This window comes from Oncorhynchus gorbuscha, linkage group LG13 (genome assembly GCF_021184085.1).
Source record: "Oncorhynchus gorbuscha isolate QuinsamMale2020 ecotype Even-year linkage group LG13, OgorEven_v1.0, whole genome shotgun sequence".
In the NCBI taxonomy this organism is placed as follows: domain Eukaryota; kingdom Metazoa; phylum Chordata; class Actinopteri; order Salmoniformes; family Salmonidae; genus Oncorhynchus; species Oncorhynchus gorbuscha.
Window position 1 is genome coordinate 87,715,542 of NC_060185.1, and position 25,502 is coordinate 87,741,043.

The 25,502-nt window shown below is 44.2% G+C and overlaps 1 protein-coding gene across 1 annotated transcript in view; it reads left to right on the forward strand.

The window, feature by feature from the left end:
- The window catches only part of LOC123992387 (disintegrin and metalloproteinase domain-containing protein 19-like), a gene marked incomplete at its 3' end in the record, with an annotated part of 76,714 nt that extends 51,629 nt beyond the window's left edge, over positions 1-25,085 (forward strand). The window contains exons 5-22 of the mRNA XM_046293529.1: positions 8,779-8,857; positions 9,061-9,137; positions 10,371-10,578; positions 10,838-10,903; positions 12,000-12,071; positions 13,958-14,124; positions 14,554-14,638; positions 14,845-14,984; positions 15,309-15,486; positions 15,551-15,640; positions 20,427-20,622; positions 20,946-21,054; positions 21,178-21,391; positions 21,758-21,835; positions 22,157-22,265; positions 24,300-24,438; positions 24,590-24,731; positions 24,894-25,085. Of these exons, the coding sequence (XP_046149485.1) occupies positions 8,779-8,857; positions 9,061-9,137; positions 10,371-10,578; positions 10,838-10,903; positions 12,000-12,071; positions 13,958-14,124; positions 14,554-14,638; positions 14,845-14,984; positions 15,309-15,486; positions 15,551-15,640; positions 20,427-20,622; positions 20,946-21,054; positions 21,178-21,391; positions 21,758-21,835; positions 22,157-22,265; positions 24,300-24,438; positions 24,590-24,731; positions 24,894-25,085 (2,341 nt within the window). The remainder of the gene's footprint in view (positions 1-8,778; positions 8,858-9,060; positions 9,138-10,370; positions 10,579-10,837; positions 10,904-11,999; positions 12,072-13,957; positions 14,125-14,553; positions 14,639-14,844; positions 14,985-15,308; positions 15,487-15,550; positions 15,641-20,426; positions 20,623-20,945; positions 21,055-21,177; positions 21,392-21,757; positions 21,836-22,156; positions 22,266-24,299; positions 24,439-24,589; positions 24,732-24,893) is intronic.
- Positions 25,086-25,502: the final 417 nt, after the last annotated feature.

The following is a 25,502-nucleotide window of genomic DNA, read 5'->3' on the forward strand; positions in this document are numbered from 1 at the left end:
TGTCGAAGAACCCCTGAATGTTTGTTGGTATGTCTATAGAGCATCTGTATGTTTGTTGGTATGTCTATAGAGCATCTGTGTGTTTGTTGGTATGTCTATAGAGCATCTGTGTGTTTGTTGGTATGTTTATAGAGCATCTGTGTGTTTGTTGGTATGTCTATAGAGCATCTGTGTGTTTGTTGGTATGTCTATAGAGCATCTGTGTGTTTGTTGGTATGTCTATAGAGCATCTGTGTGTTTGTTGATATGTCTATAGAGCATCTGTGTGTTTGTTGATATGTCTATAGAGCATCTGTGTGTTTGTTGGTATGTTTTAGAGCATCTGTGTGTGTTTGACAAGGCTGTAATTTACTCATAACTCTCTGAGTTTACCCAGGGTGACACTCCCAAGTCAGCATGAATCCATCCTCTTGCTCATTTGTGCACCGGGGCCTCCCACTCCTCTTTCTATTCTAGTTAGAGACAGTTTGCGTGAAGTGAGTAATACACAGCGTTGTATGAGATCTTCAGTTTCTTGGCAATTTCTCGCATAGAATAGCCTTCATTTCTGAGAGCAAGAATAGACTGACGAGTTTCAGAAGAAAGCTCTTCGTTTCTGGCCATTTTCAGCCTGTAATTGAACCCACAAATGCTGATGCTCCAGATACTCAACTAGTCTAAAGAAGGACAGTTTTATTGCTTCTTAATCAGCACAACAGTTTTCAGCTGTGCTAACATAATTGCAAAAGGGTTTTCTAATGATCAATTAGCCTTTTAAAATGATAAACTTGGATTAGCTAACACAACATGCCATTGGAACCCAGGAGTGATGGTTGCTGATAATGGGCCTGGGTACGCCTATGTAGACATTCCATTAACAATCATCCATTTCCAGCTACAATCATCCTTTACAACATTAACAATGTCTACACTGTATTTCTGATCAATTTGATATTATTTTAATGGTCAAAAAAATATGCTTTTCTTTCAAAAACAAGGACATTTCTAAGTGACCCCAAACTTTTGAATGGTAGTGTACATAGATATTCTAATTGTATCGCTGTATCTCTCAGTATCTCTCTCTCTGTCTCTCTCTCTCTTTGTCTCTTTCTCTCAATTCAATTCAATTCAAGGGCTTTATTGGCATGGGAAACATGTGTTAACATTGCCAAAGCAAGTGAGGTAGATAATATATAAAGTTAATATATAAAGTGAAATAAACAATAAAAATGAACAGTAAACATTACACATACAGAAGTTTCAAAACAATAAAGACATTAAAAATGTCATATTATATATATACAGTGTTTTAACAATGTACAAATGGTTAAGGTATACAAGGGGAAATAAATTAGCATAAATATGGGTTGTATTTACAATGGTGTTTGTTCTTCACTGGTTGCCCTTTTCTCGTGGCAACAGGTCACAAATCTTGCAGCTGTGATGGCACACTGTGGAATTTCACCCAGTAGATATGGGAGTTTATCAAAATTGGATTTGTTTTCGAATTCTTTGTGGATCTGTGTAATCTGAGGGAAATATGTCTCTCTAATATGGTCATACATTGGGCAGGAGGTTAGGAAGTGCAGCTCAGTTTCCACCTCATTTTGTGGGCAGTGAGCACATAGCCTGTCTTCTCTTGAGAGCCATGTCTGCCTACGGCGGCCTTTCTCAATAGCAAGGCTATGTTCACTGAGTCTGTACATAGTCAAAGCTTTCCTTAATTTTGGGTCAGTCACAGTGATCAGGTATTCTGCCGCTGTGTACTCTCTGTGTAGGGCCAAATAGCATTCTAGTTTGCTCAGTTTTTTTGTAAATTCTTTCCAATGTGTCAAGTAATTATCTTTTTGTTTTCTCATGATTTGGTTGGGTCTAATTGTGCTGCTGTCCTGGGGCTCTGTGGGGTGTGTTTGTGTTTGTCTCTCTGTCTCTCTCTGTATCTGTATCTATGTCTATCTCTGTATCTGTATCTATGTCTATCTCTGTATCTGTATCTATGTCTATCTCTGTATCTGTATCTCTGTCTATCTATGTCTATCTCTGTATCTGTATCTCTCTGTCTATCTCTGTATCTGTATCTCTCTGTCTATCTCTGTATCTGTATCTCTGTCTATCTCTGTATCTGTATCTCTGTCTATCTCTGTATCTGTATCTCTGTCTATCTCTGTATCTGTATCTATGTCTATCTCTGTATCTGTATCTCTGTCTATCTCTGTCTATCTCTGTATCTGTATCTCTATGTCTATCTCTGTATCTGTATCTCTCTGTCTATCTCTGTATCTGTATCTCTGTCTATCTCTGTATCTGTATCTATGTCTATCTCTGTATCTGTATCTCTGTCTATCTCTGTCTATCTCTGTATCTGTATCTATGTCTATCTCTGTATCTGTATCTATGTCTATCTCTGTATCTGTATCTCTGTCTATCTATGTCTATCTCTGTATCTGTATCTATGTCTATCTCTGTATCTGTATCTATGTCTATCTCTGTATCTGTATCTCTGTCTATCTATGTCTATCTCTGTATCTGTATCTATGTCTATCTCTGTATCTGTATCTATGTCTATCTCTGTATCTGTATCTATGTCTATCTCTGTATCTGTATCTCTGTCTATCTATGTCTATCTCTGTATCTGTATCTCTATGTCTATCTCTGTATCTGTATCTCTCTGTCTATCTCTGTATCTGTATCTCTGTCTATCTCTGTATCTGTATCTCTCTGTCTCTCTCTGTATCTGTATCTCTGTCTCTCTCTGTATCTGTATCTCTGTCTATCTCTGTATCTGTATCTCTGTCTATCTCTGTATCTGTATCTCTGTCTATCTCTGTATCTGTATCTCTCTGTCTCTCTCTGTATCTGTATCTCTGTCTCTCTCTGTATCTGTATCTCTGTCTCTCTCTGTATCTGTATCTCTGTCTCTCTCTGTATCTGTATCTGTATCTCTGTCTATCTCTGTATCTGTATCTCTCTGTCTATCTCTGTATCTGTATCTCTGTCTATCTCTGTATCTGTATCTCTGTCTCTCTCTGTATCTGTATCTCTGTCTCTCTCTGTATCTGTATCTCTGTCTATCTCTGTATCTGTATCTCTGTCTCTCTCTGTATCTGTATCTCTGTCTATCTCTGTATCTGTATCTCTCTGTCTATCTCTGTAATGCGTTGAGGCACTCTTTCCCTTTGTAGCTCAGAATGTCACCATGAATGTTTCTCTCACTCTTCCTCTCTCACTTTTCATCGCTCACTCTCGGTCTCTCTATTCCTGTCTCACTCTCTCTATCACACTCCTCTAATGTTCTCTTTCCCTTTCCCTCTCTCTGTTCTCTTTCCCTTTCCCTCTCTGTTCTCTTTCCCTTTACCTCTCTCTGTTCTCTTTACCTTTCTCTGTTCTGTTTACCTCTCTCTGTTCTCTTTACCTCTCTCTGTTCTCTTTACCTCTCTCTGTTCTCTTTCTCTTTACCTCTCTCTGTTCTCTTTCCCTCTCTCTGTTCTCTTTCCCTTTCCCTCTCTGTTCTCTGTTCTCTTTACCTCTCTCTGTTCTCTTTCCCTCTCTGTTCTCTTTTTCCTTTTACCTCTCTCTGTTCTCTTTCCCTTTACCTCTCTCTGTTCTCTTTACCTCTCTCTGTTCTCTTTACCTCTCTCTGTTCTCTTTACCTCTCTGTTCTCTTTTTCCTTTTACCTCTCTCTGTTCTCTTTCCCTTTACCTCTCTCTGTTCTCTTTACCTCTCTCTGTTCTCTTTACCTCTCTCTGTTCTCTTTCCCTTTACCTCTCTCTGTTCTCTTTACCTCTCTCTGTTCTCTTTACCTCTCTCTGTTCTCTTTCCCTTTACCTCTCTCTGTTCTCTTTACCTCTCTCTGTTCTCTTTACCTCTCTCTGTTCTCTTTACCTCTCTGTTCTCTTTTTCCTTTTACCTCTCTCTGTTCTCTTTCCCTTTACCTCTCTCTGTTCTCTTTCCCTCTCTGTTCTCTTTTTCCTTTTACCTCTCTCTGTTCTCTTTCCCTTTACCTCTCTCTGTTCTCTTTACCTCTCTCTGTTCTCTTTACCTCTCTCTGTTCTCTTTACCTCTCTCTGTTCTTTTTCCCTTTCCCTCTCTCTGTTCTCTTTCCCTTTACTTCTCTCTTATCTTTCCCTCTCTCTGTTCTCTTTCCCTTTCCCTCTCTCTGTTCTCTTTCCCTTTACCTCTCTCTGTTCTCTTTACATCTCTCTGTTCTCTTTCCCTTTCCCTCTCTGTTCTCTTTCCCTTTACCTCTCTCTGTTCTCTTTCCATTTACCTCTCTCTGTTCTCTTTACCTCTCTCTGTTCTCTTTCCCTTTGCCTCTCTCTGTTCTCTTTCCCTTTCCCTCTCTCTGTTCTTTCCCTTTACCTCTCTCTGTTCTCTTTCCCTTTCCCTCTCTCTGTTCTCTTTCCCTTTACCTCTCTCTGTTATCTTTCCCTCTCTCTGTTCTCTTTCCCTTTCCCTCTCTCTGTTCTCTTTACCTCTCTCTGTTCTCTTTCCCTTCCCTCTCTCTGTTCTCTTTACCTCTCTCTGTTCTCTTTCCCTTTCCCTCTCTGTTCTCTTTCCCTTTACCTCTCTCTGTTATCTTTCCCTCTCTCTGTTCTCTTTCCCTTTCCCTCTCTCTGTTCTCTTTAACTCTCTCTGTTATCTTTCCCTTTACCTCACTCTGTTCTCTTTCCCTTTCCCTCTCTCTGTTCTCTTTCCCTTTCCCTCTCTCTGTGCCCTTTCCCTTTCCCTCTCTCTGTTCTCTTTCCCTTTCCCTCTCTCTGTTCTCTTTCCCTTTCCCTCTCTCTGTTCTCTTTCCCTTTCCCTCTCTCTGTTCTCTTTCCCTTTACCTCTCTCTGTTCTCTTTCCCTTTACCTCTCTCTGTTCTCTTTCCCTTTCCCTCTCTCTGTTCTCTTTACCTCTCTCTGTTCTCTTTCTCTTTACCTCTCTCTGTTCTCTTTACCTCTCTCTGTTCTCTTTCCCTTTCCCTCTCTCTGTTCTCTTTCCCTTTACCTCTCTCTGTTCTCTTTACCTCTCTCTGTTCTCTTTCCCTTTCCCTCTCTCTGTTCTCTTTCCCTTTACCTCTCTCTGTTCTCTTTACCTCTCTCTGTTCCCTTTCCCTCTCTCTGTTCTCTTTCCCTTTCCCTCTCTCTGTTCTCTTTCCATTTCCCTCTCTCTGTTCTCCTTCCCTTTCCCTCTCTCTGTTCTCTTTCCCTTTACCTCTCTGTGTTCTCTTTCCCTTTACCTCTCTCTGTTCTCTTTCCCTTTACCTCTCTCTGTTCTCTTTCCATTTACCTCTCTCTGTTCTCTTTACCTCTCTCTGTTCTCTTTCCCTTTCCCTCTCTCTGTTCTCTTTCCCTTTACCTCTCTCTGTTCTCTTTCCCTCTCTCTGTTCTCTTTCCCTTTCACTCTCTCTGTTCCCTTTCCCTCTCTCTGTTCTCTTTCCCTTTCCCTCTCTCTGTTCTCGTTCCCTTTACCTCTCTCTGTTCTCTTTCCCTCTCTCTGTTCTCTTTCCCTTTACCTCTCTCTGTTCTCTTTCCCTTTACCTCTATCTGTTCTCTTTCCCTTTACCTCTCTCTGTTCTCTTTCCCTTTACCTCTCTCTGTTCTCTTTCCCTCTCTCTGTTCTCTTTCCCTTTACCTCTCTGTTCTCTTTCCCTCTCTCTGTTCTCTTTCCCTTTCCCTCTCTCTGTTCCCTTACCCTTTCCCTCTCTCTGTTCTCTTTCCCTTTACCTCTCTCTGTTCTCTTCCCTTTCCCTCTCTCTGTTCTCTTTCCCTTTACCTCTCTCTGTTCTCTTTCCCTTTACCTCTCTCTGTTCTCTTTCCCTTTACCTCTCTCTGTTCTCTTCCCTTTCCCTCTCTCTGTTCTCTTTCCCTTTACCTCTCTCTGTTCTCTTTCCCTTTACCTCTCTGTTCTCTTTCCCTTTACCTCTCTTTGTTCTCTTTCCCTTTACCTCTCTTTGTTCTCTTTCCCTTTCCTCTCTCTGTTCTCTTTACCTCTTTCTGTTCTCTTTCCCTTTCACTCTCTCTGTTCTCTTTCCCTATACTTCTCTCTGTTCTCTTTCCCTATACCTCTCTCTGTTCTCTTTACCTCTCTCTGTTCTCTTTCCCTTTCCCTCTCTCTGTTCTCTTTCCCGTTCCCTCTCTCTGTTCTCTTTCCCTTTACCTCTCTCTGTTCTCTTTCCTTTTCCCTCTCTCTGTTCTCTTTACCTCTCTCTGTTCTCTTTCCCTCTCTCTGTTCTCTTTCCCTTTCCCTCTCTCTGTTCTCTTCCCTTTCCCTCTCTCTGTTCTCTTTCCCTTTACCTCTCTCTGTTCTCTTTCCCTTTACCTCTCTCTGTTCTCTTTACCTCTCTCTGTTCTCTTTCCCTTTACCTCTCTCTGTTCTCTTTACCTCTCTCTGTTCTCTTTCCTTTTCCCTCTCTCTGTTCTCTTTACCTCTCTCTGTTCTCTTTACCTCTCTCTGTTCTCTTTCCCTTTCCCTCTCTCTGTTCTCTTTCCCTTTACCTCTCTCTGTTCTCTTTCCCTTTCCCTCTCTCTGTTCTCTTTCCCTTTCCCTCTCTCTGTTCTCTTTACCTCTCTCTGTTCTCTTTCTCTTTACCTCTCTCTGTTCTCTTTACCTCTCTCTGTTCTCTTTCCCTTTCCCTCTCTCTGTTCTCTTTCCCTTTACCTCTCTCTGTTCTCTTTACCTCTCTCTGTTCTCTTTCCCTTTCCCTCTCTCTGTTCTCTTTCTCATCTCTGTATCTGTATCTCTGTCTATCTCTGTATCCTTTACCTCTCTCTGTTCTCTTTACCTCTCTCTGTTCTCTTTCCCTTTCCCTCTCTCTGTTCCCTTTCCCTTTCCCTCTCTCTGTTCTCTTTCCCTTTCCCTCTCTCTGTTCTCTTTCCATTTCCCTCTCTCTGTTCTCTTTCCCTTTCCCTCTCTCTGTTCTCTTTCCCTTTACCACTCTGTGTTCTCTTTCCCTTTACCTCTCTCTGTTCTCTTTCCCTTTACCTCTCTCTGTTCTCTTTCCCTTTACCTCTCTCTGTTCTCTTTCCCTCTCTCTGTGCCCTTTCCCTTTCCCTCTCTCTGTTCTCTTTCCCTTTCCCTCTCTCTGTTCTCTTTCCCTTTCCCTCTCTCTGTTCTCTTTCCCTTTCCCTCTCTCTGTTCTCTTTCCCTTTCCCTCTCTCTGTTCTCTTTCCCTCTCTCTGTTCTCTTTCCCTTTCACTCTCTATGTTCCCTTTCCCTCTCTCTGTTCTCTTTCCCTTTCCCTCTCTCTGTTCTCGTTCCCTTTACCTCTCTCTGTTCTCTTTCCCTTTACCTCTCTCTGTTCTCTTTCCCTTTACCTCTATCTGTTCTCTTTCCCTTTACCTCTCTCTGTTCTCTTTCCCTTTACCTCTCTCTGTTCTCTTTCCCTCTCTCTGTTCTCTTTCCCTTTACCTCTCTGTTCTCTTTCCCTCTCTCTGTTCTCTTTCCCTTTCCCTCTCTCTGTTCCCTTACCCTTTCCCTCTCTCTGTTCTCTTTCCCTTTACCTCACTCTGTTCTCTTCCCTTTCCCTCTCTCTGTTCTCTTTCCCTTTACCTCTCTCTGTTCTCTTTCCCTTTACCTCTCTCTGTTCTCTTTCCCTTTACCTCTCTCTGTTCTCTTTCCCTCTCTCTGTTCTCTTTCCCTTTACCTCTCTGTTCTCTTTCCCTCTCTCTGTTCTCTTTCCCTTTCCCTCTCTCTGTTCCCTTACCCTTTCCCTCTCTCTGTTCTCTTTCCCTTTACCTCTCTCTGTTCTCTTTCCCTTTACCTCTCTGTTCTCTTTCCCTTTACCTCTCTTTGTTCTCTTTCCCTTTACCTCTCTTTGTTCTCTTTCCCTTTCCTCTCTCTGTTCTCTTTACCTCTTTCTGTTCTCTTTCCCTTTCCCTCTCTCTATTCTCTTTCCCTATACCTCTCTCTGTTCTCTTTCCCTATACCTCTCTCTGTTCTCTTTACCTCTCTCTGTTCTCTTTCCCTTTCCCTCTCTCTGTTCTCTTTCCCGTTCCCTCTCTCTATTCTCTTCCCTTTCCCTCTCTCTGTTCTCTTTCCCTTTACCTCTCTCTGTTCTCTTTCCTTTTCCCTCTCTCTGTTCTCTTTACCTCTCTCTGTTCTCTTTCCCTTTCCCTCTCTCTGTTCTCTTCCCTTTCCCTCTCTCTGTTCTCTTTCCCTTTACCTCTCTCTGTTCTCTTTCCCTTTACCTCTCTCTGTTCTCTTTACCTCTCTCTGTTCTCTTTCCCTTTACCTCTCTCTGTTCTCTTTACCTCTCTCTGTTCTCTTTCCTTTTCCCTCTCTCTGTTCTCTTTACCTCTCTCTGTTCTCTTTACCTCTCTCTGTTCTCTTTCCCTTTCCCTCTCTCTGTTCTCTTTCCCTTTACCTCTCTCTGTTCTCTTTCCCTTTCCCTCTCTCTGTTCTCTTTCCCTTTACCTCTCTCTGTTCTCTTTCCTTTTCGCTCTCTCTGTTCTCTTTACCTCTCTCTGTTCCCTTTCCCTTTACCTCTCTCTGTTCTCTTTCCCTTTACCTCTCTCTGTTCTCTTTCCCTTTACCTCTCTCTGTTCTCTTTCCCTTTACCTCTCTCTGTTCTCTTTCCTTTCCCTCTCTCTGTTCTCTTTACCTCTCTCTGTTCTCTTTCCTTTTCCCTCTCTCTGTTCTCTTTACCTCTCTCTGTTCTCTTTACCTCTCTCTGTTCTCTTTCCCTTTACCTCTCTCTGTTCTCTCTGACTGAAACACCCTGCTGCCCTTTGTTTTATGCTGACAGTGTATTCTGTTCACCAGCACTGTTTTCAGTGGGGTCATGTTCTCTCTCTCTTTCTTTCTGTATGTTCCAGGCAGTTATTGGCCCCCGGATATCAGGAGATATGGTACAGTCCCAGCGGTTCCCGCCAGACCTCCTATCCACCCAGCACTGTGAGTTCAATGGGATGTCCCAAAGCATCTAACAATAGGGGGCTATTCATGAAACCAGCCTATTTCTGTTTTTTGGATGTCCAATAGCTAAAGAGTTGGCTGAGTCCGAGACAGGCTAACCAAGCTCTCAAATCTTAGGTGCCATCATTGCAAAAAGAAAAGTGCATGATGTGAGTTTGTTTAACTCTCCTCTCATTTTGCAGGGCCACTGTTTCTACCATGGTGATGTCCGGGGTGTGGAGGGGTCCAGTGTAGCACTCAGCACCTGCTCAGGTCTCAGGTAAGCGTTTCCACCAGTAACCCTGCTGATGGAAGTGGTGATCACTAACTGCATGGAATAGGACAGCACTCCAACAGATTAATTCAGTTGATTTTAATGGCCATTCAGACATATATTTGTCACACGGTCATTTGCAATCAAACATAATAGGAGAGCAGGCACTGTCAAAAGCAGGTGTAGAAAGCATCTGGAGAAGGGTTGCCCACAGCCCCTGGTATGACGCCTCTCTCTGATACAATCTTCACTGAGCCAGAACCTGCTATGTGCTGGGTGTCTATTGGGAGAAGCTTCAGCAGCATAGCCAATGGTACACTGCAGGAAGCCTACAGACCTACAGCACTATATGTCCCAGCTGACTGAGTGGAAACATCAGAAATCTCCCTGAGGATCTCTCCTCCTCCTCCTCTGTCTCTCTCTCTCTCTCTCTCTCTCTCTGTCTCTCTGTCTCTCTGTCTCTCTGTGTCTCTGTGTCTCTGTGTGTCTCTCTCTCGCTCTCTGTGTGTCTGTCTCTCTCCTTCTTCTCTCTCTCTCTCTCTCTCTCTCTCTCTCTCTCTCTCTCTCTCTGTGTGTCTGTCTCTCTCCTTCATCTTCTCTCTCTCTTTCTCTCTCTCTCTGTGTGTCTGTCTCTCTCCTTCTTCTTGTCTCTCTCTCTCTCTCTCTCTCTCTCTCTCTCTCTCTCTCTCTCTCTCTCTCTCTCTGTGTGTCTGTCTCTCTCCTTCATCTTCTCTCTCTCTGTCTCTCTCTCTCTCTGTGTGTCTGTCTCTCTCCTTCATCTTCTCTCTCTCTGTCTCTCTCTCTCTGTCTCTCTGTCTCTCTGTCTCTCTCTCTCTCTCTCTCTCTCTCTCTCTCTCTCTCTCTGTGTGTCTCTCTCTCTCTCTCTGTGTCTGTCTCTCTCCTTCTTCTTCTCTCTCTCTTTCTGCTCCATCCATCTGGTATCATAATTTATATACACAGTTCAGTCATGATGTAGTTGTCTAAGACCTGACATGTAAATCCCTGCTGCTTCTAGTTTTACATTCTGACATATGTAACTTATATATATATGCCATTTAGCAGACGCTTTTATCCAAAGCGACTTACAGTCATGTGTGCATACATTCTTCTCGCAATAGATATTTGAGTTTTAAACACTAGCTACGTTCCCAGCTATAATAGTTTTAGTTAGTTAGGTAATATAAATCTTTTATGTTTTCTAGCCTGGAACTGATGTGACCCAGATCTCTGTTTCTCTAGGGGACTGGTTACGGTGAACACCAGTGTCAGCTACCTGATAGAACCCCTGCCCTCTATCACCATGGATACACAGCCTCCTCACGCCGTGTTCCGAGCCGAGAACCTCCGTTTGCCCAACGGAACCTGCGGGCAACGCCATAGCAACCAAGGCCAGGGGGAGGGGCTGGGTGACCTCATCCAGGGAATGATGTCACCGTGGGGCAGAAGGGTGAGTGGAGGAGGGACAGATAGACTGGTTGGTATCTGATATGAGAACCACCACTATCTTCTTCAGAGAATAGGGAGCGCTACTTTGTATCAGTGAAATATCAGCCATTTTAAGTCCCATGGAAAACAGGCATAACATGCTATGAGTTGATAATGAAACATTATAGGGGTACATGTGTGTGGCGCGCGCTCATAACAAGTAATAATGCACTGTAATAGTTGGCTATGAAGTTCTCTACTATGTCCTGATATTTCTCCAGGAGCGGAGAGACGTGGGTCAGAGTATGAAGTATGTAGAGCTGCTGCTGGTAGCTGACCATGCTGAGGTAAGAGGCCAGACATTTTACTTGGCCGTTTATTCCAGTTCGTCAGTTGTATCGGTGAGAGGATAGAAAGGATGCACGACCTCCATCTCCTCTTCTGACCTGTGACTCATACTGCAAGGAAAGACTGAACTAGAGACACTTCATCTCTCTGTTACATCCCCCCATCCCTTCATCTCTCTATCGTCATACTTCAACCACATCCTCCCCACTTCCCTCTATTGAGACCTGACAGGGTCTGTTCTAATGAGACCTAACAGGGTCTGTTCTAATGAGACCTAACAGGGTCTGTTCTAATGAGACCTAACAGGGTCTGTTCTAATGAGACCTAACAGGGTCTGTTCTAATGAGACCTAACAGGGTCTGTTCTAATGATACCTAACAGGGTCTGTTCTAATGAGACCTAACAGGGTCTGTTCTAATGAGACCTAACAGGGTCTGTTCTAATGAAACCTAACAGGGTCTGTTCTAATGAGACCTAACAGGGTCTGTTCTAATGAAACCTATCAGGGTCTGTTCTAATGAGACCTAACAGGGTCTGTTCTAATGAGACTTAACAGGGTCTGTTCTATTGAGACCTAACAGGGTCTGTTCTAATGAGACCTAACAGGGTCTGTTCTAATGAGACCTAACAGGGTCTGTTCTAATGAGACCTAACAGGGTCTGTTCTAATGAGACCTAACAGGGTCTGTTCTAATGAGACCTAACAGGGTCTGTTCTAATGAGACCTAACAGGGTCTGTTCTAATGAGACCTAACAGGGTCTGTTCTAATGAGACCTAACAGGGTCTGTTCTAATGAGACTTAACAGGGTCTGTTCTATTGAGACCTAACAGGGTCTGTTCTAATATCCTTCATTGCTGTCTGATGTGTCTGATTGGTTGAGGTCATCCTGCTGCCCTGACTCACATCCTGTGTGAAATTTTACAAGCATGGCAGTAACTGTGTGTGTGTGTGTGTGTGTGTGTGTGTGTGTGTGTGTGTGTGTGTGTGTGTGTGTGTGTGTGTGTGTGTGTGTGTGTGTGTGTGTGTGTGTGTGTGTGTGTGTGTGTGTGTGTGTGTGTGTGTGTGTGTGTGTGTGTGTGTGTGTGTGTGTGTAGTTTCAGAAGCACGGCGGGGACTTAAAAAGGACGAAAAGGAAACTGCTGGAGGCGGCTAACTACGTAGACAAGGTGAGAAAAGCCCACACACGGTGGTTCATTTGGGATTAGTTTGGGGGCGTGGCCAGATGGAGATACAATATAATACCGACAAAAGGCACATATCACAGCATACTACCATTTTGAGGGATAGAAGAACTGTGAGATGGTCTGCTGACTTTTTATAAGGACATTCTACTGCAAAATGAATGAAAGTAAAATGTTATAAAATACCATTTCCCCCCAAAATGAGCCCAATAACATATAGGTCCATATGATCAGGCAGGCTAGATCACAAACTTTAAAGTGTCAACAATAGGCTAGTTAGAAACATATTACTGACTTGTCCCAACAACAACAAAACATGTTCCACTGGCACTCAGCCAACCAAAGATCATGTACGGTGAATGTTATGTACCTGTTACACCTGATCCCTGTTACATCTGATCCCTGTTACACCTGATCCCTGTTACACCTGATCCCTGTTACACCTGATCCCTGTTACACCTGATCCCTGTTACACCTGATCCCTGTTACACCTGATTCCTGTTACACCTGATCCCTGGTACATTTAGCCCCGGTCTCCCCTCTACCTTCAACGCCCACTGGCACAATTGGCGAGCGCGGACGCGCATAAACCATGCAGCTGTTAAGCACTCTGGTTCTAAACACTCTGGTACTAAATATTCTGGTTCTAAACAATCTGGTTCTAAACACTCTGGTTCGAAACAATCTGGTTCTAAACACTCTGGTTCTAAACACTCTGGTTCTAAATATCCTGGTTCTAAACACTCTGGTTCTAAACACTCTAGTTCTAAACACTCTGGTTCTAAACATTCTGGTTCTAAACATTCTGGTTCTAAACACTCTGGTTCTAAACACTCTGGTTCTAAACACTCTGGTTCTAAACACTCTTGTTCTAAACATTCTGGTTCTACACATTCTGGTTCTAAACACTGGTTCTAAACACTCTGGTTCTAAAATTGTGTATTTTAGGCCTACTAATTTCTTGGATTTGAGAATTAAGTATAGCCTGATAACACTAGAAAGCGCAGTGGCCATCAAAATTGATTTCAAAGGTGTGTTTTATCAGGACTGCATTAAGAACGTTGTACAATGACTGGGCAAGCATATTTATCTCCCTGTGCAGCAATCTCAATTTGACAGAGCCTCTAGAGGAATGTTATTTTCTCTCATAGATTGCGACAGGTTGAACAATTGAATAGGTCAACTATTCTACTATGGGATTGTCTAATTTAGCTGTTGTTTACTCGTGTTGTTGGCTGTGGAAAATAATTTTTCATTAGATAATTCAAATAACCATAGGTACCGGGTCTCAGCTCCGTCTGGCTCTCATCTGGATCATAGGTGCCGGGTCTTGTACCCGGCGGGACCCGACCCAATTTAACCCCTACACACACTCAGACATTCACTACTGTATCCTCACTGAACATAATTAACAATTATATTGTACTTCCATGTTAGTCAAATTGTCTTTTGGTGTGTGTGTGTGTGTGTGTGTGTGTGTGTGTGTGTGTGTGTGTGTGTGTGTGTGTGTGCGTGCGTGCGTGCGTGCGTGCGTGCGTGCGTGCGTGCGTGCGTGCGTGCGTGCGTGCGTGCGTGCGTGCGTGCGTGCGTGCGTGCGTGCGTGCGTGCGTGCGTGCGTGCGTGCGTGCGTGCGTGCGTGCGTGCGTGCGTGCGTGCGTGCGTGCGTGCGTCGGTCTGCGTGCGTGCGTGGTGCGTGCGTGCGTGCGTGCGTGCAGGATCAGTGCGTGCGTCTGGTAACGTGCGTGCGTGCGTGCAGCGTACGTGCGTGGGAGTGTTCGTGCGTGCGTGCGTGCGTGCGTGCGTGCAGCTGCGTGCGTACGTGCGTGCGTGCAACGCTCAACGTGCGTGCGTGCGTGCGTGTGTGTGTGCAGTACTACAAGTCTCTAAGTATTCGTGTGGCAGTGATCGGTCTGGAGGTGTGGTCTGATCAGGACAGGATCAGTGTGTCTGGTAACCCCTACAGTACCCTGGGAGTGTTCCTGGCTTGGAGACGCAAACAGCTACACACACTACCTAACGACAACGCTCAACTCATCACGTTAGTGTGACACACACACACTACCTAACGACAACGCTCAACTCATCACGTTAGTGTGACACACACACACACACTACCTAACGACAACACTCAACTCATCACGTTAGTGTGACACACACACACACACTACCTAACGACAACACTCAACTCATCACGTTAGTGTGACACACACACACACTCCTCAACGACAACACTCAACTCAACTCATCACGTTAGCGTGACACACAGATACACACACACACACACACACTCTTCAATGACAATGCTCAGCTCATAACATTAGTGTTACACACACTCCTTGCTGCACTCTCCTTTGATCCATCCATCCTTAATCCATCCATCCTTAATCCATCCATCCTTAATCCATCTCTCTTCCTTCCATTAAAACCATTCAGTGGAACTACACAGCAGTGTTTTTTGTTCCCACAGGGGCGTGGCGTTTCAGGGCACCACCATTGGGCTGGCCCCTCTCAGAGCCATGTGCTCAGAGTACCAGTCAGGGGGAGTCAACTCAGTAAGACTACAACAGAACTCTGTCGTTTGAGATTTGACCATAGCCAATAGCAGCCCAGTAAAGATGTCTCTAAAGTTGTAATGAAGTTGTGATGTATTTGTAATAGCACACATAGATCTAGAACCAAGCTAACATGAGATGTATGTCCGTTTGACTTTCATTACGGGAATTCACCTGTAACCCCCTGACCTCTACCCCCCCTGCAGGACCACTCTGACAGTGCTGTGGGCGTGGCAGCGACCATGGCCCACGAGATGGGGCATAACTTTGGCATGAGCCACGACAGCCCTGGGTGCTGCCAGGCCAAGGCTGATGATGGAGGCTGCATCATGGCTGCTGCCACTGGGTGAGAGAATCTATCTATGTTGAAAATCTATCTTTCTATTAAAGAGATGTTATCTCAATGACAATAAAGCATTTATGAATAAAGGTTAAATAACTAATGTTACAATGATTGATCCTGCTTTGTAAAAGACCGTCCTGGGACATGTTCAGCTGAGCAAAATGTTGTGCAATATGATTGTCTGTATAGAAATATATTACTTAGAACATACTTTCTTCTCTGACATGTAGAGTAGAAGGAATCACCTAGTCTATTCATAGCATGTTCTATCTGTAACGTTGGCATCGTTGCTCCTTACCGAATACACCCCTGGTGTGTGTGTCGCAGCTACCCATTCCCACGTGTGTTTAATGGCTGTAACCACCGGGAGCTGAGCAGGTATCTGAGCTCTGGAGGGGGGAAGTGTCTGTTCAACCTCCCCAACACCAGAGCCATGCACGGGGGGCAGCGCTGTGGGAACGGGTACCTGGAGGATGGAGAGGAGTGTGACTGTGGAGATGAGGAGGTGAGGAGGGGGGGGGGGGGGTACGTGCGTGCGTGCATACTGATTGTCCATCCTCTCTCTACAGGAGTGTTCCAGTCCCTGCTGTAATGCCAACAACTGTACTCTGACGGCTGGAGCAGAGTGTTCCCACGGAGTCTGCTGTCACAACTGTAAGGTACTGTACACTGTCCTCTCTCTCTCTGTCTGACGTCTTCTCTCGCTGTGTCTCTCTCTCTTTCTCTGTCTCTGTGTTTCTCTGTCTCTCTGCCTGTGTCTCTCTGTCTCTCGCTCTCGTTTTCTCTCTCTCTCTCTCTCTCTCTCTCTCTCTCTCTCTCTCTCTCTCTCTCTCTCTCTCTCTCTCTCTCTCTCTCTCTCTCTCTCTCTCTCTCTCATTGAAGAGTCCAGATGTGTTGTGTCGTTTAATAGTCCACACTGTCCTCTATCTCTCTTTCTGGTCGTACTCTCGCTCTCTCTCTCCCCCACTCAATTCAATTCAAAGGTCTTTATTGGCAGGGGAAACACATGTTTACATCGCCGAAGCAAGTGAAATAGATAGTAAACAAAAGTAAAATAAACAATCAAAATTAACATGAAATATTACACAAGTCTAATAAAAATAAAGACATTTTAAATGTCCTATTATGTCTACATACAGTGTTGTAATGATGTGCTAATATTTCAACTATTTTAATAAGGGAAAATAAATAAATATGGGTTGTATTTACATTGGTGTTTGTTCTTCACTGGTTCCCATTTTCTTGTAGCAACAGGTCAACAGGTCACACATATTGCTGGTGTGGTGTGATTTCACTGAGTAGATATGGGAGTTAATCTGAGGGAAATATGTGTCTCTAATATGGTCATGCATTTGGCAGGAGGTTAGGAAGTGCAGCTCAGTTTCCACCTCATTTTGTTGGCAGTGTGAGAGAGCCAGGTCTGCCTGCTGTGGCCTCTCTCAATAGCAATGCTCTGTACATAGTCAAAGCTTTCCTTCATTTTGGGTCAAATAGCATTTTAGTTTGCTCAGTGTTTTTGTTAATTCTTTCCAATGTGTCAAGAAATTATGTGTTTGTTTTCTCATGATTTGCTTGTGTCATTGTGTTGCTGTCCTGGGGCTCTGTAGTTGTATATGTATTTATTACGGATCCCTTTTAGCTGCTGCCTTGACATGCTTCTCCTCTTAGCCACTGTTGTATCAAAATGTTTTGACCATGACAGTTTACAATCCAGGGTTTCTCCAAGCACTTTAGTTACATCAACTTTCCACATGATTTATTACGATATTTAGTTGAAGTTTAGGGTTAACTGAATGATTTGTCCCAAATACAATACTTTTAATGTTATGGCTCTCTCTGGCAGGAAGAGTGGACCAAAGCGTGGAAAGTGTTCATGATTCTTTTCTTTCAAAAAACACTCAAACAAAATAACAAACGTGAAAACGAAAGCGCACAGTTCTGTCAGGCAGAAACACTAAACAGAAAACAAGATCCCAAAAAACCCAAAAGGAAAATGACAACTTATATGTGATCCCCAATCAGAGACAACGATAGACAGCTGCCTCTGATTGGGAACCACACGGCCAAACACAAAGAAATAGAAAACATAGACTTTCCCACCCGAGTCACACCCTGACCTAACCAAACATAGAGAATAAAAAGGATCTCTAAGGTCAAGGCGTGACATTTAGTTTACGAAATATTTAGGACTAACTTATTCCTTGCCACACATTCTGAAACTAACTGCAACTCTTTGTTTAGTGTTGCAGTCATTTCAGTCACTGTAGTAGCTGACATGTATAGTGTTGAGTCATCCGCATACATAGACACGATGGCTTTACTCAAAGCATGTTATTAGTAAAAATTGAAAAAGGTAATGGGCCTAGACAGCTGCCCTGGGGAATTCCTGATTCTACATTCATTATGTTGGAGGGAAAAATTTTCAATTCCTCATCAATCCACAGGGATTTAACAGTTTTTACAGTAATTTTCTTAATGGGTGCATGCTTATTAGTAACTGTGATAAGCAATTTCATAAATGTGTCAAGCGCAGCGTCTAGTTACTGCTTTCAAGAAAATGTATATGGCATTAGTAAATAAGTGTTGATACATGTTGTTGATTTCATTCCTGTGCTGTTTGTAACTACCCTGGTAGGTTGACTGATAACCTGAAGCAAGCTTTTTCTTGAGTGGGCAGCTTGATGAATGCCAGTAAATATTTAAATCACCCAGAAAATATTCCTCTCTGTTGATATGACATACATTGTCAAGCATTTCACATGTTATCCAGATACTGACTGTTAGTGCTTGGTGGTCTATAGTAGCTTCCCACAAGAATGGCTTTAGGTGAGGCAGATGAACCTGTAGCCATATTACTTCAACAGTACTTAACATGAGATCATCTCTAAGCTTTACAGGAATGTGGTTCTGAATATAAACAGAAACACCTCCACCATTGGCATTTCAATATTTTATGTAAATGTTATAACCGTGTATTGCTACCACTGTATCATCAAAGGTATTATCTAAGCGAGTTTCAGAGATGTGAATATGAAATATGAACATGAAAGTTATCTGTTACTAGCAATTTATTGATTTCTTGAACCTTGTTTCTTCAGCTACCTATGTTAACGTGGGCTATTGTTAGCACTTTTCTTCTGGGATGCTTACTTGTTTTTATTGCTTTACTGAGAAGCATAGCAGAAGTAGACATGCTCATGTTATTTCTGTTAGTGTAGAGAAGCTGCACACAGTGGACTTCCTCCTAGGGAACACCGGCTCAGTGATAACAGAATAAATCTGGTTCATAGGCACATGATTACTGCGTACAATAGCTATAGGATCAGCAGTGGCTAACTACCCTGACCTGTCTGTCTGGGTAGTTAGAGGGACATAAATTAGGTTACTTACTTTGTGTCTACTAATGCTCCTGTTGTTATGTGCATTTGCTGAAGCCTTATGAAAACTCTACATCACAATGGTAGGGAGTAACTGAGCTGGGCTTGGGTCATTGATAAGTCATTGTCTCAACGCAGCCTTATAATGCTGTGAAAGGATCCAGGAACCCAAATGATTTGGGTGGATCCCATCCTCCTTATAAAACGTGTTTCTGTTTCCAAAAGGTATCAAAATTGTCAACAAAAGTTACACCCATTGAGCTGCAATAATCACGTAGCCAGTTGTGAAGAGAAAGAATCCTGCTGAAGCGTTCACTGCCATGATTCAGAGAGGGCACAGGGCCAGAAATTATGGGTCTTTTGTGAGAGTCAATCAGCTCTACATTCAGGAGCAGCTTAGTGCAGCTATAATGTCATTTACTCGAGCTCCGGGATAGGACATAGTTTTTGCACCAGGAATGGTCACATTTTTACCATGGAGCTGACCAAAATCAAGGCTGGCGAGAAGGTCAAGGAAATCTGTCCACTCACTCCCGCGCTTGCTGTGCCCCTTCGACTCCGCTATCAGCTGGGGGATCTCCGGGCAACACCGGCCAGTCGGATAAGGACAAGCGACAAGGAGGAGATGCATCCAACAAGCGCTAACGCCGTCCAGCCACCGGCGTAGAAAATTCTTCTGTAGGTCACGCTAGTGACCTGCGTGATCAAGGAAGCCACCTCAAGCCTTTAGTCCTCGGCAAGTAAACAACTGCCACATTGGAACTCCAAGTGATCCGGTTTGTCCCGAAACAAAGCTGGAACATTTCATTTATTTCTACAGACAAAGAGAGCTGGTACCAACTTCGTTAGCTTGCTGGCTAGCAGCTTAGCTTCTCTGTCAATCAGGCTTCAACGTGTCTGTTAAGCAGGCTTCAACGTGTCTGTTAAGCAGGCTTCAACCTGTCTGTCAAGCAGGCTTCAACCTGTCTGTTAAGCAGGCTTCAACCTGTCTGTTAAGCAGGCTTCAACCTGTCTGTTAAGCGGGATTCAGGGACAATAAATAGCAGTCCTAGCTGTTAAAAGCTAAAAACATTGCAGAATCTATGCAAAACCAAGTTCGGTATTCGTATTTAATGAATAGCGGTTTTGTTTTAATCAGAAATAACAAACCAAGTGTTTTCCAGCATAAAATGTTCAGCTGGGGTCTGGACCAGCTTGCTTAGGGGACTGTTCTCCAGGTTAATCTCTCTGTAGGTGATGGCTTTGTTATGGAAGGTTTGGGAATCGCTTCCTTTTAGGTGGTTGTAGAATTCAACGGCTCTTTTATGGATTTTGATAATTAGTGGGTATTGGCCTAATTCTGCTCTGTATGCATTATTTGGTGTTTTACGTTGTACACTGAGGATATTTTGGAGAATTCTGAATGCAGAGTCTAAATTTTGTGTTTTTCCCATTTTGTGAATTCTTGGTTGGTGAGCAGACCCCAGACCTCACAACCATAAAGGGAAATTGGGTTCTATAATTGATTCAAGTATTTTTAGCCAGATCCTAATTGTTATGTCAAATTTTATGTTCCTTTTGATGGCATCGAAGGCCCTTCTTGCCTTCTTTCTCAGATCGTTCACAGCTTTGTGGAAGTTACCTGTGGCGCTGATGTTTAGGCTGATGTCTGTGTAGTTGTTTGTGTGCTCTCGGGCAAAAGTGTCAAGATGGAGTTTGTATTTGTGGTCCTGACGACTGGACCTTTTTTGGAACACCATTATTTTGGTCTTACTAAGGTTTACTGTCAGGGCCCAGGTCTGACAGAATCTGTGCAGAAGATCTAGATGCAACACCACAGGCCTTTTTGGGTTGGAGGTTTTGTATTTTGTCCTGTAGTTCATTCAATGTAATTGGAGAATCCAGTGGATTCTGATACTCTTTAATAGCTGATTCTAAGACTTGTAATTGATCTCTCTGTCTCTTCCTTCAATCTCTCTCCCTCTGTTTTCCTCCAATCTTTCTCTCTTTCTCTCTTCCTCCAATCTCTCTCTCTCTCTGTTTATCTCTCTCTGTCTATCCCTCTCTGTCTCTCTCTCTTTCTCTCTAGTTGAAGAGTCCAGGTGTGTTGTGTCGTACTCCATCCGGGTCATGTGACCTTCCTGAGTACTGTGATGGGAAGGTGGAGTCTTGTCCTTCTAACTTATACCTGGTGGATGGTACTTCCTGTGCAGGGGGGCAGGCCTACTGCTACACCGGCATGTGTCTCACCCTGGAGCAGCAGTGTCAATCACTCTGGGGGTGGGGTTAGTACCTGTCAATCACTCTAGGGCGGAGATAGTAGACGTGTTATTGCATCCTGTTATAAAGTAAAAATTGGTTTTACAGCACTTTTCAATTTAACGCTCCCCTATTGAAATTCATTGTTTCCAAAATATTGCCCACACCTATCTGGGTGCTTCAGATTGGTTCGAAGGGAGAAGGATTAGGGCTTGTTAGTGGGCTTTCTGTTTGGTGTTGTTTCTGTTTTTATAATCAGTGATCTTCACAGGACCGGCTTTAACTGACCACAGGAACATCTGTCTGCTAGCAGGAGGTGATGTAACACTGTGTGTTTTATCCTCTTTAGATGGCCGTGCTGCTCCAGACCTGTGCTTTCAGAAGGTGAACGAGGCAGGAGACTCCTTTGGGAACTGTGGCAAAGACCTGCTGGGTAAATACAGAGGATGCAGAGACAGGTGAGGAGACACATTTACCAAACGTTGGCACCAAATACATGTGATCCTTCAACTTCCATTTATCCCTTTCTTTATCTTCCATCCCTACATACACGAATCCATATGACCTTTCTGCTGTTTCAGGGATGCTAGATGTGGTAAGATCCAGTGTGTGAGTTCAGCCTCCAAGCCCCTGGAGACTAACGCTGTTCCCATCGACACCACGGTCCGGGTGGGTAATGGGAAGGTCCTCTGTAGGGGGACACACGTTTACCGACCAGGCCAGGGGGACGAGGAACAGGGGGACACACTGGACCCGGGACTGGTCATGACTGGGACCAAGTGTGGAGAGGACTCGGTGAGGAGGGGAGAGGAGAAGGGACGGGTGTGGGGTGTGTGTGTGTGTGTGTGTCTCTGGGCTCTATGCTGCATCTGCAGATGTTCTGTCAGTGTGTCTGTATTTTAGTCCTCTAAAAGCTCTCTGTTGTGGCAGGATGGACTGGACTATCTACTTATGATAATGATTCTCTCTCTCTCTCTCTCTCTCTCTCTTCTCTCTCTCTCTCTCTCTCTCTCTCTCTCTCTCTCTCTCTCTCTCTCTCTCTCTCTCTCTCTCTCTCTCTCTCTCTCTCTCTCTCCTTCTCTCTCTCTCCTTCTCTCTCTCTCTCTCTCTCTCTCTCTCTCTCTCTCTCTCTCTCTCTCTCTCTCTCTCTCTCTGTAACAGATCTGTTTCGGAGGAGAGTGCCGCAACGCGTCTTTCCTGAGAGCGGATGAGTGCAATGCCAAGTGCCACGGCCATGGGGTATAGGAGGGGCTGGATGTGTGATAGGGGAAGGGTATGGGAGTGATGTGGGAGGGGGAGTTAGGCCTATGGGCTACTGCAGAATAAGGGAGGAGAAGGTGTTGGGTCTGAGGTTATGGATGGAGGGATTTAATAAAGCTGTTATAACACATTATATAGAGTAGGAGGAATATTGACAGGTTGTTGGTGTTGAAACCGTATTGTGGTTTCTTCTTCTCTCTCTCTCTATAACAATAACCACTACTTATCTCTCATTTATCTCTCCTCCTCCTCCTCCTCCTCCTCCTCCTCCTCCTCCTCCTCTCTCTTTCTCTTCTCTAGCTGTGTAACAACAATCACCACTGCCACTGTGACTTAGGCTGGGCCCCTCCCCTGTGTGACCAGGAGGGGACAGGAGGGAGTGTCGACAGTGGCCCTGTCATTAACCACAGTATGTTATCAATCAACGAGTCACTCAAATAATGATTCAGTTGGTCAGTCAATTAACTCTAATACAGTGGAAAGAAAATGTATGTGAACCTTTTGTATTTCTGCTTAATTTGGTCTTAAATGTGATCTGATCTTCATCTACATCACAACAATAGACACAGTCAACAATAGACACAGTCTTCATCTACATCACAACAATAGACACAGTCAACAATAGACACAGTCTTCATCTACATCACAACAATAGACACAGTCTTCATCTACATCCCCACAATAGACACAGTCAACAATAGACACAGTCTTCATCTACATCACAACAATATACACAGTCAACAATAGACACAGTCTTCATCTACATCACAACAATAGACACAGTCTTCATCTACATCACAACAATAGACACAGTCTGCTTAAACTAATAACACACAAACAATTCTATGTTTTCATGTCTTTATTGAACACACCGTGTAAACATTCACAGTGCAGGGTGGGAGAAGTATGTGCACCCTTGGATTTAATAACTGGTTGACCCTCCTTTGGCAGCAATAACTTCAACCAAATGTTTTCTGCCTTGCGGATCAGACTTGCACAATCTTGCTGAACTTTTTCAGTTCAGTAATATTCTTGGGGTGTCTGGTGTGAACCGGTTTCATAAGGTCATGCCACAGCATCTCAATCGTGTTGAGGTCAGGACTCTGACTGGGCCACTCCAGACAGCGTATTTTATTCCGAAGTCATTCTTTTCTTGATTTGCGTCTGTGTTTTGGGTCGTTGTCCTGTTGCATCACCAAACTTCTGTTGGGCTTCAATTGGCGGACAGACAGCCTTACATTCTCCTGCAAAATGTCTTGATAATCTTGGGATTGGATTTTTCCGTCGATGATAGCAAGCTGTCCAGGCCCTGGGGCAGCAAAGCAGCCCAAACCGTGACGCTCCCTCCACCAGACTTTACAGTTGGGATTTCGTTTTGATGTTGGTGTTTTTTTCTCCACACAAAGTGTTGTATGTTCCTTCCAAACAACTCAACTTTAGTTTCATCTGTCCACAGAATATTTTGCCAGCAGCGTTGTGGAACACCCATGTGCTATTTTGCGAACTTCAGACGCGCAGCAATGTTTTTTTGGACAGCAGTGGCTTCTACCGTGGTGTCCTCCCATGAACACCATTCTTGTTTAGTGTTTTAAGTATCGTAGACTCGTCAACAGAGATGTTAGCATGTTCCAGAGATTTCTGTAAGTCTTTAGCTGACACTCTAGGATTCTTCTTAATCTCATGAAGCATTCTGCACTGTGCTCTTGCACTCATCTTTGCAGGACAGCCAGTCCTAGGGAGAGTAGCAACAGTGCTGAACTTTCTCCATTTATAGACAATTTGCCTTACTGTGGACTGATGAACATCAAGGCTTTTAGAGATACTTTTGTAACCCTTTCCAACTTTATGCAAGTCAACTATTCTTAATCTTAGGTCTCTGAGATCTCTTTTGTTCGAGGCATAGTTCACATCAGGCAATGCTTCTTGTAAATAGTCAACTCTAATTTTGTGAGTGTTTATTATAGGGCAGGGCAGCTCTAACCAACATCTCCAATCTCGTCTCATTGATTGATTGGACTCCAGGTTAGCTGACTCCTGACTCCAATTAGCTTTTGGAGAAGTCATTAGCCTATGGGTTCACATGCTTTTCCCAACCTACACGGTGAATGTTTAAATGATGTATTCAATATTGCCTGCTTAAGAAACAGCCTGGCAGCTAGCCTAGTAGCCAGAGACAAGAAAAATAAAATAATTAGTATGTTATTAGTTTAATCACACTGTGTTTGTCTATTGTTGTGACTCAGATGAAGATCAGATCAAATTTTATGGACGATTTATACAGAAATTGAGTTAATTCCAAAGGGTTCACATACTTTTTTTTGCCAGTGTTACTGGTGTTGCAAAAGACTACTAGGTGAAACAACATATATTTGATTGTTTGTTTTCAAGTCATATCTTACAGGTTTGCTCTGACCTCCGTTGTTTATGCCATGTGTGTTTCTAGGCAGTATACGTCCTGTCCTGTTGCTCCTCCCCTTGGTTCTCTTTGTCCTATTGGCTGCTGTGGGACTGTGGTGCTGCTACAGCCATAAACTACATAAAAGCGTTCCTCTGAAGACCTCGGTCCCACCACCCAAGACAATGTGTGTAACTTAGTCTTTCTATTGTTTTCACATCTTTAACTGTTTGGATTTGTCATATTTTATTCAAAGCAAATATGCAACAGACATTGCACAGTAAACAACATCTCAAATTGAACTTCAAGAATGAAAAGCACTGTGTTTGACTCCTTAGTTGTCCGGTCAGATGTTCAGTCTCTGCTGAAGTCAAACATCTACAAGCCAACAGTCTTGCCAATGGTCACCTTGCCAACAGTCTTGCCAATAGCCATGGAAACCCTACCTTCCTACTGACAAGACATGGCTCAGACAGGCTGGTGAGGGGATCTGTTCATTCACCTGTTACACCACAGTACTTTGTATGTACAGTGCGGTACAGTCAATGCTAAAAAAAAGGGTACTCTTGACAGGTAAATAACAAAACAATACTTGTAAATGTTCTGACAGTAATGCTGTGAGTGATTGTTTGTCCTTCACAGAGTCCGTCCACACCTTGTCCCAGCCTCTCCACCAGGCACCCTGTCTTCTGTCCCACAGTTCAACCCCCTCCTTACATAGCCCAGCAGAGACGGGCTCTATCCCAGCCCCATCCCCAACCCTCCCTCCAGCCCTCCCTCCAGCCCCATCCCCAACCCTCCCTCCAGCCCCATCCCCAACCGTCCCTCCAGCCCCATCCCCAACCCTCTCTCCAGCCCCATCCCCAACCCTCTCTCCAGCCCCATCCCCAACCCTCCCTCCAGCCCTCCCTCCAGCCCAAGCCCCAACCATCCCTCCAGCCCAAGCCCCAACCCTCCCTCCAGCCCCATCCCCAACCCTCTCTCCAGCCCCAGCCCCAACCCTCTCTCCAGCCTCTGCCGCAGCCCAAGCCTAAACCTCCTCCCATCCCCAGCCACCTAGCCCAGCAGAAAGGACCCCTACAGGCAATTCTTCAAGCCATCAAGCCCCCCAGCCCCCAGTCCTCCCCCTCAACACCTCACACACACAGACCTGACCCTCCCAACAGACCCCCACCCCCCTGCCCGCTCTCCAAACCCCAAATATCATCAGATGTGTTACAGAGAGGAAAGTCCAATCTGGCGCCACCTGGT